Consider the following 13,427-nt stretch of genomic DNA (forward strand, 5'->3'; position numbering starts at 1 on the left):
CGATACATACAAGGGACACAGTTATAAGGAACAATGGACAGAGGCAGCTGAGTCCAAGATACTTACCTCTGCTAATCTGTCCCAATAGTCATCCTCAACTGAAAGTCAGTTAGGTCACATTCTTCAGGGGAACACTGGCATATTAAATGCTATAGAACCAGGGGTCAGCCCTTAAATAGAAATAGTGTGCTACGTGGTGGCAATAGTAGCAGATATGCACATTGTATATATAAAATCATTGTAAAATGAAAAATACACAAATATAAAAATCAATAGTAGCCTGGTACAAAAGGATTTCAGAGATGAGTTAAAAGAAATTTGAAAAAAAAAAAAAAAAAAAAACATGCTAAAATTGTAGTAAACAAAAATTACACAACTTCCTCTTAATAAAGACATGATACAAAGTGTCATTAGTCCATAAATCAGCATCCACATTTGATAAATTAACACAATCAATGCAGCACTGATAAAAAAAAAATTGGTCACACTTTCTTAATCTATTTATTGAGGGCACCAAGCTTTGTATGTATGCAGACAAGGAATCATCAGGTGACAAAATTCCACAGGTGAAGATTACTATCAATCCCAATATTAAATTCATTAGACACTTCAAATGAAGAAAGCACCACATACTGTTGCACCGCTCAGAGGATAAGTCCTTCAGAAACTCAGATCCTGATGTCAGTTGGTATAATGCAAGCTTAACTGCCAACCAACATAATACCAAATATTCTGCATTTAACACTTGCAGGAGCTGTAGATGACCAAGCAACAGTGCCATAAGTAAGAATTTGCATTAGATATGAATGAAAATATAGGTAAACATAGTATAACACGGTATTTAGGTTCCATAAAATCTCACTACCGTGTTATACTAGAGTTACCTGTATTTAAATGAATAGTAATAACTGAACAAACATCTTACAAACTGTGATACATATGCAGTGGGGCCCCAACATCTGATGGTTATTTGTTCCACAAAACCCATTGTAAATTGAAATTATTGTAAGTGAAACCAATACTACACTGATTTCCTGTAACTTGTTCCAAACTCTTAACAGGCGACCGCAACAACACATGAAATAGGTATTTCTTACAGGTTACATACTTTGTTACATACTTTGTTACATACTTCATTTTTATATTAAAAATTAGTGTTTTATAGAGATCATTTAATAAATAGTCATAAAACTTCTTAAAACAAAAAAAAAAAAAAAAAAACCAATAAATCAGCATTCACCTTAGACTTGAAGTCTGGAGCTAATTAAATCAATGGCAGCGTAATGGTGATGGTGGTGGGACTATATCGGGCATCAGCTGTCTTTTCAATCTTTTGTCTTTTGCTGCTACTGGCAAAGAAACTCTTCAAAGTGGACTGTTTTTGACGACTTTTTGTAACTTCCTGAAGAAAGAAATTACTCTGTCTTCCATTTTGCACATCATGAGTTTAGTGTTTTCAATGTTCGGGTGTGTTTTTACCATTTCTCTTAAATGCTCCCAAGAAGAAATGACAACCTTCAACTCCTCAGCTGACACTTTTTGGGTGTCTTCTTATTCCTCTCCCTCTCCAGTGTCACTCTCCAAAAATTTTCTCCAACTGTTGTAGCTCCTCTATTGTTAGCTCACACCCATGAGCATCAATAAGGTCCTCCACATCCTCTTCATAAACTTACAGACACAGTGATTTACCAGGGGTAACAACATCATTTGTCAAAGCACCATCACCTTCAAATCTGTCAATGTTATGGATAATTAAAGGCAGATGTTTATCCAAACCAAGTTTAAGCACCTGGTGGAAACATCATTCCAAAAACTTACAATCAGCCTCACACAGTCCAGGATGTTCAACTTCGACCTCCAAATATCTTTGAGAGTGAGAGCATTTTCACCAGAGGTGGCTAGAAAGCAACTTGCAAACATTTTATTGGTGTAAATTTTCTTGAAGTCTGCAATCACTTGCTGGTCCATTGGCTGAAGAAGATGAGTGGTGTTGGGTGGCAAAAATTTGACTTGAACAAAGACAAATTGTGCCTCAAGAGATTGAACAAGGTCGGAATCATGTCCTGGCACATTATGCAGCAGGAGCCGTTCCTTCATAGGAAGTTTATTTTTCTCAAGGTAACTCTTCACTGAAAAACAGAAAACTTCAAGTGCCCATTCATTGAAGACATATCTTTTAACCCTGGGCTTCTTTTTACTGTGCTAAAACACTCCTAACATGCCTTTGTCGACCTTTTGTTGTTTAAATACTCAGGGGGTGGTGATATAGAAGCAAAGTCTTCAGGTTAAAATCTCCAGAGGCACCCAACAGGAGAGCTCCTATCTTTCATAGGCTTATTTATGCCCAGGTAAACTAGCCTCATTCTTAGTGATGCACGTTCACCTGGGAATTCAATTCCAGAAGCGGGCGGTTCTTCAATGCTAAAAACCTGCTGGGGAAGTTAACCCTCCTGATCAACAAACTCTTGAAATTCAATTTTAAAAGACTCAGCTACTTTATTTTTTTTTTTTTTAAATCAGCATGAGATTTCTCCATGCTTTTCAACACTTTTTATATTTGTCCTTTTTTTTTGAAGTGTTCAAACCAACCTCTACTGACTAAATTCTTCCAAGCGCATAGCACTGCCACTGGTTGATGGAGTTTCAGATTGTCATAAACCTGCTTAACACATTCGCAGATAAATTGTCAAGGCAGTGTGTCACCCTTCATCTACAATACATATCAACAAAAGCCTTTCCATTTCCACAATAAAGTCTCTTCCCTTTTGCACCGATGTGGAATCATCACTAACTTTAACACTCTTTAGAATATCCTTTTTGTTTTCTGGGTGGCAGATAACTCATCAACCGGTGCAATACCACCACTTTGCTTATTGGAGGCTTGAAGGAGTGGAATCCATATTTAGTCTCCAGAGCTAAGTTCGGGTCAACCCTTCTCCATCTTTTACATCATGCAGTATGACTGATGACTTTTGAGGTTATGATGGACACCACGGCGAGATCCAATCTTCCTTATATTTTGAGGGTACAGCTCTAAAATGGTGTTCGCATGCTGGCAGCTAGTTAGTACACCGGACTGAACCTATTGATAACTCTCTAGGAGGCTTCCGGATCAGCTATTGTATAACCTTGCTACCTCTACTCTTCCAGATAGTGATGGGAGGGAGTCCGTGTAGAGTGTATGTGAGAGGCACTGTCGAGGCCACATTATGTCAAGGATCCGGGGTATATTCTTACCACGTGTACGGCATATCCAAAAATTTCATTACTTCATACAGCATCTCCTCCCCCCCCCACACACTTTTTTCTTGCTATTGAATACACCATGAATTATCAAACTAATAGAGTAAGCTTTAAAGTAAGATTTAAACCTCCCAAACACTTCCTAGTTCATTTCACAAATATACGTGGTCTCAGTTCTAATCTCAATGATCTCCATTTCCACTTGCAGTCCGCCAAACCCCATGTACTTTTTCTGACAGAATCTCAGTTATCAGTTGATTCAACTATTGCTCATCTCACTTGCCCAAATTATTCAGTATATGATTCCTTTCGCCTCAAAGGTGGTAACTCTGCGTATGTCCGTTCCGATATTCCCTTTCAGAGACTTGATAATTTGGAATCTCCTCTTTTCGATCTTCTCTGGCTTAAAATCTCTCTACCACATTCCGTCAAATTCATCTGTTGTCTCTACCATTCTCCCAACTCCACTAATCACTTGGAGCTCTCTGACTTACTCTCTCTGCAACTTGATTTTCTCCAGTCCAACTTTCCTAAGAGTGAGGTAATTTTCCTTGGTGATTTTAACTTCACAACTCCAGCTGGCTTCCGTTTTCTAGTCACACCGAACCAGTTGGTCGAGATTATTCATTTATCTACCAGAATACCAGACAATCCTAACCATAAAGCCAACACGCTTGATCTTTTTCTCACAAACAACCCTTCTAAGTACACGGTAGACGTGAGTAGTCCTTTAGGCATCCTCAGATCAAAACGTAGTGATTGTCTCTTCTCCAACTGAGCCTTTACCCCATGGCTATTCCCAAACTCGTGTTGTTTAGCATTACAAGAATGCAAAATGGGATGATCTGCGAGATTTCTTTTTTTCTTTTCCTTAGTCGTTTCCTCAGATTGTGTCACTGAAATTATTCTTGTAGGAATCAAATCCTTTATTCTACATTCCAATTTAAAATTTCATCCTTTATATAGAGCTTGGTTTTCCAATTAATGTGCTAAGGATGTTCAAGAGAAGAATGTTGCATATTGTAATTGGCTTGTTTCTAATTCTTCAGTTTCATTTTCTGCCTACACAAAAGCTCGCAACAATTGTAAAGCAGTTATTAATCAGTCCAAACTAGATTTTGAAAGGCTAAGAGTAGAAAACTTGCTTCTTGACCTAATGGTAGCCGAGCATTCTGGTCTCTTGCCAAAGTTATCGGCTGCAACTTTTGCCCATCTCTGCTCCCACCTCTGTCAAAACCAGATGGTTCTGTCATCAGTTCAGCCAAGGTTAAAGTTGACATGCTAGCATTCCATTTTTCTTCCAACTCATGGATTAATGATCTTGGTAAAACACCTCCCACCATTCCCAACACACTTCATTCAATGCCGCCTGTGATTTTCTTTCAAAAGGATACCAGAAGAATTTTGACGAAAATTGATGCTCAGAAAGCTCCAGGTCCTGATGGTTTTTCCCCACTTGTTCTCAAAAACTGTGCTCCTCAACTTACTCCTGTTCTTTCCTGTCTTTTTTCACTTTCTTATTCCAAAGGTGTTTTTCCTTCTGCTTGGAAATTTGCTCATATCCAGCCAATTCCTAAAAAGGGTGACAAATCCAACCCATCCAATTATCATCCCATTGCAATGACTTCTACTCTTTCTAAAGTAATAGAGAAATCAATTAACCGCCAACTCTTAAACTGCCTAGAAACCTTCTATCTGATCAACAATCGCCGGTATGGATTCCGTCAGTGTCCATCCACTGGTGATATTCTGGCTTATGTTACCTATTTATGGAAAAATTCAATGTCAAAGTTTGGTGAAACACAAGCAGTTGCTCTTGACATCCTTTCGATCGTGTTTGGCATAAAGGTCTTCTAAACAAGCTTCCATCTTATGGTTTGCCAACTTTTTTGTAATTGGTTATCCAGTTTTCACTCTGATCACTCACTGAGTGTAATGGTAGATGGCTGTCTTCTTCTAACTTCTCAACTAATGCTGATGTTCCCCAAGGTATAGTTCTTTTCCACCACTCTTTTCCTCTTGTATATTAATGATGTTCTTCCACTGACTGGAAATCCTATCCATAGTTTTGCAGATGACAGCACATTCATTCCAGTGGAATGCATGCCAATGACATGCATTCCCTGCTCATTCAGCTTCAACTTCTCGAATATCCTGCTACCAATTCCTTAAATGCCGATCTCCAGGTAATTCTCCAGTGGGGCAAAGACAACTTAGTTGATTTCAATCCATCTAAAACTCAGTCTTATATCTCCCAAAAATAAAAAATAAAAATAAATAAATAAATTTTCTGTTTATACTCCAGGATGACCAAACAGTCAGAGAAGTTCACAAGATAGACAGAATACAAGAAACAGTACTGTATTTAGCAGTTACGGGCTTGAAACTTGGTCACTCAAGGCAAGTATACTTATGCACCTGTGTGCCTAACCACGTGGCTCCGGCAAGGATTGAGTGGAGAGACTGTTAGAGACGAGTCATTAATGAACCTAACTGCCCTCTTCTGAATGGAATTTAGAAGCCTGGGAGAGGTTTTTGGGGCACCACCCCAGATGTGGGAAGAATATTCCATGGTAGGGCGGATTTGCGATTTGTACAGAGTGAACAATTGTTTGGAAGAAAAGTAACGCCGAGATTTCTAATCAAGATGATATATCTGTTTTGGGGATTATGGATTATCCCGATTTCTAATCTCCCTTGGCACAAGCACTGCTTCCGCTGCATCTAAAAATCTTGGTTTTTCTCTTTCACTCTCGGCATTACTTTTCTTCCAAACAGTTGTTCACTCTGTACAAATCGCAAATCCGCCCTACCATGAAATATTGTTCCCACAACTGGGGTGGTACCCCAAAAACCTCTCTCAGGCTTCTAGATTCCATTCAGAAGAGGGCAGTTAGGTTAATTAATAACTCATCTCTAACAGAGTCTCTCCACTCGCTGTCTCACAGACGTACTGTTTCTGCTGCATGTTTTTCTACTGATACTTCCATGGGCACTGTTCTTCTGAATTGGATTCTATAATTCCTTCTGGGGTTTTCATAAAAAAGAAAGTATCGTAGAAATGGTCGATTGAGGAAAACTATCTCACATACTAATGCACTAATTTTTACTCCTTCATGTTTTTTTATCATCACTTGCTTCACTTTAAATAATTTTATCCTTAACTTGTGCTTTAGGTGCCACGGTTATTTAATTTCAATAAATTTAATTAATAAATTCAAAAATAACTCGAATAAAATTACTGTAATTGCCAGAGTTGCACAAAGGTACTTGGGGACCAGGATTCAAAAGGGTTTAAGGGGCCTTGTTTATTTATGTTGAGACTTTGATGGCTCCTTCGATTGGGGTTCCCTAGATCAAGGGGCTTGGAGTAGTGCATCCAATGCATCCCCCATTTGCATGGCACTGGTAATTACTTACAATTAACAAAAGCACACTGCTTATACACTTAACAAGCACATCAAACAGAAGATAAAGAAACTCTCCAAAGTACTGGAGCGCATGGGAATGTTTGTTAAACAATAACAAAGATTCTAATTGTTTGAGAACATCGTACGTGATGTTCCATGCACCACGCATTGAACAACAACGTTTTTGAACAATAATAAAGACGCTAATTGGTTGAAAAAAATTGTACAAGTGATGTTCTGTGCGGCACAAGTCTGAAAATTTTCCAGCATGTATCATTCCAGCTGTATCGGAAAACCATCAGCTCCTGAAAATATTGCACGTCGATGTCATTGTAAGTCGAGGCCTCACCATGTCAGATAATGTACGTTCATTTAATTTTCTTCATCGCTGCTAAGTACAGTGGTACCTTGGATTGCGAGTAACTTGGTCTACGAGTGTTTTGCAAGACGAGCAAAATTTTTTAATAAATTTTAACTTGATAAACGAGCGAGGTCTTGCAATACGAGAAAAGTCAGTCCTCGTATAACACGTGTTTACACTACACGAATTCGATCATACACGATTTATAAATAGGGTAACGATATCTTATATAACACGAACCGAATTCGCTTATGCACGATTCGCCTTTGTGTTCACAAGAAATGGCAGTCAAACGCAGAATCACCCCAACCGAACGCAACACGATAGGGATGAAGAGAAGATTCTGAAAATGAATTTTTTTTTTTTTTTTTTTTGTTTTTTATATCAGTGGAGGGGAAACACATTTCACCATAATAACGTAAAAACCAACACAATTTCAGCTATCAGTATAATCGCAAATGCAATTAGATCCAGTTTGCTACCAGTTTATAATAGATTCCACAAGCAGGAACGTAACTGGAAGTTGTTTTTTTTTTGTTTTATGGTAGTAACCCCTAGAAATGTGCTTTAGTAAAATGTGAGGCGTTAATAGTGTATCTCTGTCTTTACAGTGTTGTTTATTCAATTGCTACACGCGCGCAGCTTTGTTTATGTGTATCAAGTGTGCCCCCTCATTTTGTAATTGTGCGAGCGATAAATTAACGACAATGCAGTTGTCATATTTCCGTGAAATCCTCAAGAGGAGGCAAAAGCAATTGTCATTGGAGGGGTTACTTTTTAAAGTCGCACAAAAAAGAAAGAGTCTACAGATAGCAGTGATTCCGTTAGTGACAGTGAAAGTCATCCTACCATAAATTCGATTGCTTCATGTATATTAAATTTAAATATTAAAAAGGTATGTATTTTGTATTAATCATTTTTACAGTATATGAATATTTTTGAGTTTTGGAACAAATCATCTGGGTTTCCATTATTTCTTATGGGAAAATTCGCTTTGATATACGAGTGCTTTGGATTACGAGCACGTTTCCGGAACGAATTATGCTCGCAAACCAAGGTATCACTGTACAATAAAATGAGAACGTTTTCTCTGTTGTGGAATATCTTCACCTTCTGAACTTTCTTCTGTAGCATCTAGATTTCATGTATCTTCTGCTCTCTTTAAAAAATCAGTAATCTCGGTTTGTTTACTTTTGCTTTATAGATCTTTGTAAATATCTGGTATGGAGCTAAGCATGTTTGAAGCTCCCTTTGGAACTTTCGTGCTCCTTTCAGTTGAAGGATCTGCATTCAAATAAGATTCTACTTTCTTGGCTAAGTTTATGCCTTTCATATGCTTTTTAGTGTAAAAATTGGAACTTCAGAATTTTCATATTTGACCCCACGGGCTCACATCTGGTGATGTATGGGCTTGGCACACCCAGGGTCCTGAGCTGGATATCATCATTCTTCTCTTTCTTGGTGATTCCCTTCTACTGCTGACTGACTCTCTCTCTCTCTCTCTCTCTCTCTCTCTCTCTCTCTCTCTCTCTCTTCCCCCCCCTGCCAAGGGTAATTCGGAATTTTTTTTGGCTGGTGCAGCATAGGCCACAGACTTCCTTGCACCATATGGCTAATAATAATAATAATCTGTGCTATCATCGTCTGAATTGATTTGGTTTACCTCTGATGCCATTTCCACCAAATCCACTTCACCAGCCTTCAGAAAATGTTGCATTCTTCTCCTAGCAACATTCAACCTATTTCTTCAAACTCCTCACATCACAAAACAGCATGCCCTTTTTATAGTGGTAATGTTAATATTTTCTGAAGTTGGGTTCAGTCTCCCCCCCCCAACCAAATCATTGGTTTGCTATAATAAAACCAAAAGATTCCGAAACAGGGGAGCACCTCTTTGGGAATCTCATGGGATGGCAGCAAAAATTGCAGTTTCAATACTCTGGTCTTGCTATCACTGACACTTCTATAGTGTGGTATAGCAAGCATGCCACAAATTTATATCTTGTCACCACATGACATGGAAAGTACAACTCTCAAAACCAAGCAATCAACCAAGCACAAGCTGCTTCTATAATTTGCCCATGAAATTACTTTTTCAATGACTAAAGATAAAAAACTTTAAGGCTGTTTTATATAACTCATAGATATTATGCCTTGCGCATTGAATTTTCAAATATAACTCAGAGATAAAAAAATAAAACAGAGAGGAGTAAGACCAGTTAGTTTCAATATTTTATATTAAAATGTGAGCAATAGGTTGTTACCATCACAACAATAAAACATACTTGTTGCCTGAAGTGACCTCAACAGCAGTATAGATTGTCTTATCACAATCAAAATTCTCTATAAGCATTCCATAATAAGAATTAGCAATCTGTTCAGAATTGCCTCCTCTGTCACGAAATGTTTGAAGCACCTTCTTGACACTGTCTCGTCCATTGAGAGTTGCCTATATTATAAAATAAAACAGATGAAACAAATTATACATCTCAAAATATATGCATATTATTAATGATACAGGATTACACAAAAGCATGCTGTGTGTGTGTGTGTGCACGACAACTCATTAGGAATACTATTGTTACTTGTTATTGTGCAAGTTAGACCTCAGCCTTCACCATAGAATAGATGCCACAGATGAAAATAGCATAATAACATCTAGTCTGCATGCCTTAATTTCTAGGTTACTGGATGGTACACAACTAGCTTTCCAACACTGTCCTCAAATCCCATAAACTGTGTAGACCAGAAAGCAAGGAAAAGTTACTCTCATTTTCTTGGCATTATTTCTGCATAATTTTTTTTGTATAAATTTAAAAAAAAGGGGGGTGGGGGGCTTACCTTTTAATTTTTTTCAAGGTGCTGCTGAAATCAATAATCAATTTAAAAAACTTACTGCAAATATGAATTTTAGCACTACAAGCCATACCACATCCTTTACCCTCAAATTTAAGGATAATTGAGCATCCTATTGTTATAAATACCAGTATAAAAGAATGCAATATAAATTGAAATCAATATCCAAATGCCATATCAAGTAACATAAAAAGAAATCCCTAGACTATTTTGTATTACTTGACTTGTCTTTTGGTGTCTCATTTGAATTTGTATTGCATTCCTTTTATCTCAATATTTATAATGATAAGGCACATGGGTGTTATATAATAAAGACGTGTTCAAAGCCGCTAAGTGGATTTTTCTTATTTATTGATTGAAATTATTGTTTTTCTACAACTTTTGATTTAAATTTAGTAGTATAGCATTATTTTGTGATTTTCTGATTAATCTGGTGTATTTATTCTTTACTTGGCCTTGTAATTGCATAAAAGTATTGGTAAGGGTATCAAATCCATGTGTTACAAGTTGCAACTCCGCTGAACGAGAAGTTTTTTTACCCAAATTTAGCCGCTATATTGAATATTTTTTACATCAAATTATTTTCTGTAAGTAGCTTATAGACCTAGTAAGAATTGTTAGTTTATTCTGAATTGAGACAGCGAGATTTGAAAGTTAATTAATACTTAAGTGTCCGTAGATTTACTGTTCGTAACTTGCCGCCTTTGTCATACGATACGTTATATACCGAACTGATAGCTTTAGTATAGTATAGGTTATAATATGGTCAGTTGATCGGTAGAATCTATTGAACTTGTTGAACTTTGTTTTCAATTAAATTGTACTTTTAACTAAAAACATATAACGACTTAAGATTACATAATTAATTAATACATAACTGACACGGAAGTTATATAAAAGGAACTCGTAGATAATTAATACTTGACACTGAAAAATATATATACGGTTATAACTGTGTTGGGATACAAGTTTAGGGTTATAATTTTGAACTGAAATTGAAATTTTATTGAAATTAATAGAAATCACGACTCAGACCAGAGCAGCAAAGAAAAAGGCTCAAGCTAATGGAAGTACTGTGGCTCAGAGAAAAAATGAGGGGGGCAGTTGCCTTCGGAATTACAGCCATTTAAAATGCACTGCTTGCATGATGTTTGTGGAGCATTCAGGTACAGGACATGATATTGCCATGGGGGATGTCTTTGTGTGTGCGCGATGCAAGGAGTGTATCGAAATCAGGCAACAACTCAGTGTTGTTATGGGCCTATATGAGAGCTTGAAGAACAGGGTGGATGCCCTCGAAGGAACTAAACTAAGGGGCCCATCAAGCTCTCAGCTGCCCACATCAATGTCAGAGCTTGCACTTGGTCATCACGTAACACAGCGGCAACCTCCGAGGCGAATGCGCTGGTCCTGCAGGAACTAGTAGTTGTTGGTAACTCTATTGTCAGGGAAACGGGGAACATGCTTTGTAAAAAGGATAGGTGAACAGGACTAGGGTATGTCTGCCAGGGGCAAAGGTTGATGACGTTGAAGAGCGGATATCATCTTTTAAGGGCACAAAAGGTGACATACTTGTACACATTGGCACTAATGATATCAAGAGTAGGAGACCAGCAGAATTACTTAACAAGTACAGGTCACTGTTGAAAAAAACAGGTGAATTAGGGTTGAATTTGAAAGTGTGCAATTCTGCTCAGACATGATAAGAGGGAGTATATGATGAGAGCCTTGTCGATAAATTCAGCCCTGGAAAGATTGTGCAAGGCTCAAGGGGTAGAATTTTTTTCAGCCTGTACTGTACTTGTTAACAGGAGAGACTGCTACTACAAGGATGGGATACACTTAAATAGAAAGGGTGCAAGAAGATTTGCTGATGCTATCGAGGCAGTGTTAGGTGGGTCGGAAAACTGCTAGCTTGGGGGGGGGAGACAAAGACTAATACACTAACAGTAGCCACTGGCAGATGTGAAAGAGATTCTTGCACTGCTTCTATAGGAATGAGCAGAAGCCTGAAAACAAGATGCAGGATATTTCAGAGGCTGCTGGGAGTCACTGCGGTACAAGTACACACATGGTTTGTGTTAGGGTAGCTAAGAATAGAAACAGGTGCATGTATACTTGCGTGTGCACCAATGCTAGGAGTTTAGTAAATAAATTTGATGAATTTGAGGTATTGCTAAAAACATCAAAGGTAGATATTGTTGGGATATCAGAGACGTGGTGTCACACAGATATAACGAATGCAGAACTGGAATTTGGGGAATACAACATCTATAGAAAGGATAGACAGGATAGAAAGGGAGGAGGGGTTATGCTATTAGTTAAGAAACACATAAAATCCAAGGAAGTGAAGGCAGTCGACGTCGCTGGACAGTGCAGTGTCGAGTCACATAAGCATTGGGAGATCAAAATTGAGAGTAGGAGTGTGCTATAGGCCTAATGACTCTGATGAGTATAATAAGAAACTGTACATGGAAATAGAGTGGGCCAGTAAATCAGAGAGTCTTATAATAGGGATTTTAATTTCCCAGATATTGACTGGAATTTGGGGGCAGGTCACAGCAAGGCTTTTGAGGATTTACTGGACAACTGTTTTCTACATCAGCATGTTTAGGAGGCAACTACAGGGAGTAATACTCTTGATTTGATTATCAGTAGTGATTCTTCATGCATTAAGAATCTGAAGATAAATGAACCACTAGGTGGCAGTGATCACAGTGTGCTGAAGTGGGATTTACTCAAAGAGGTAACTACCATTAGGGGTAAAGGGAAGGGTTATTGTTTTCGTAAAGACGACTACGATGGACTGAGACAGTATTTAAATTCTATACAGTTGGACCAACTGATGATGTTACCAACAGCAAATTCAAAATGGGAAGCATTCAAAGAACTTATTTTGGAAGCTACTAGGCTTTACATACCAACTAAGAAATATTGTTCAGGGTTTAGGCCTAAATGGATGTCAGATGAACTAACGAGACATGTGGCAGAGAAGAAAAATGCAGGGATACATACAAATTAAAAAGTGACACAGAAGCCTATGATAGATACCAGTTGATCTGTAACCAAGTTACAAAGGAGGTTAGGCAGGTGAAGGCAGATTACGAGAAATCGTTGGCAAGGGATGCAAAGAAAAACAGCAAAGAGTTCTTTATTTAGGTAAACTCTAGAAGGAAGGGGATGAATCAAATTAATCCGCTTGATATCGATGGGTCAACTGTTGATGATCCTGCTCAGGTAGTTAACAAACTAAATGAATATTTTGCATCGACATTCACACATGAGGAGTTATTCAGCGAGGGGAATGCCAGAGGTGTATTCAACTCTGGTAGTAAGTTAGAGAATTTTGTAATAACTGAGAATAAAGTGGAGGAGAAATTGTTGAAGATAAACACAAGAAAGGCACCTGGGGTGAATGGGATCTATCCAGTTATATTAAGAGGAGGCAGCAAAGGAAGTAAGCAAACCCTTCGCCATAATTATGAGAGCTTCCTTGGACTCAGGGGAGGACCCATGGACTGGAGATGTGCAAATGTGACTCCAATTCACAAAGAAGG

At 38.0% G+C, this 13,427-nt stretch overlaps 1 protein-coding gene across 2 annotated transcripts in view; it reads right to left on the minus strand.

Annotated features, from left to right (window-relative positions):
- The window catches only part of SMC3 (structural maintenance of chromosomes 3), a 616,656-nt gene that overhangs the window by 328,609 nt on the left and 274,620 nt on the right, over positions 1–13,427 (minus strand). For both annotated transcript variants that reach the window (XM_090374164.1, XM_090374163.1), the window contains exon 15: positions 9,300–9,463. In XM_090374164.1, the coding sequence (XP_090230290.1) occupies positions 9,300–9,463 (164 nt within the window). The remainder of the gene's footprint in view (positions 1–9,299; positions 9,464–13,427) is intronic.

This window comes from Mastigoproctus giganteus, chromosome 5 (assembly GCF_048544385.1).
Source record: "Mastigoproctus giganteus isolate SK-2022 chromosome 5, ASM4854438v1, whole genome shotgun sequence".
NCBI classification, from domain to species: Eukaryota; Metazoa; Arthropoda; class Arachnida; order Uropygi; family Thelyphonidae; genus Mastigoproctus; species Mastigoproctus giganteus.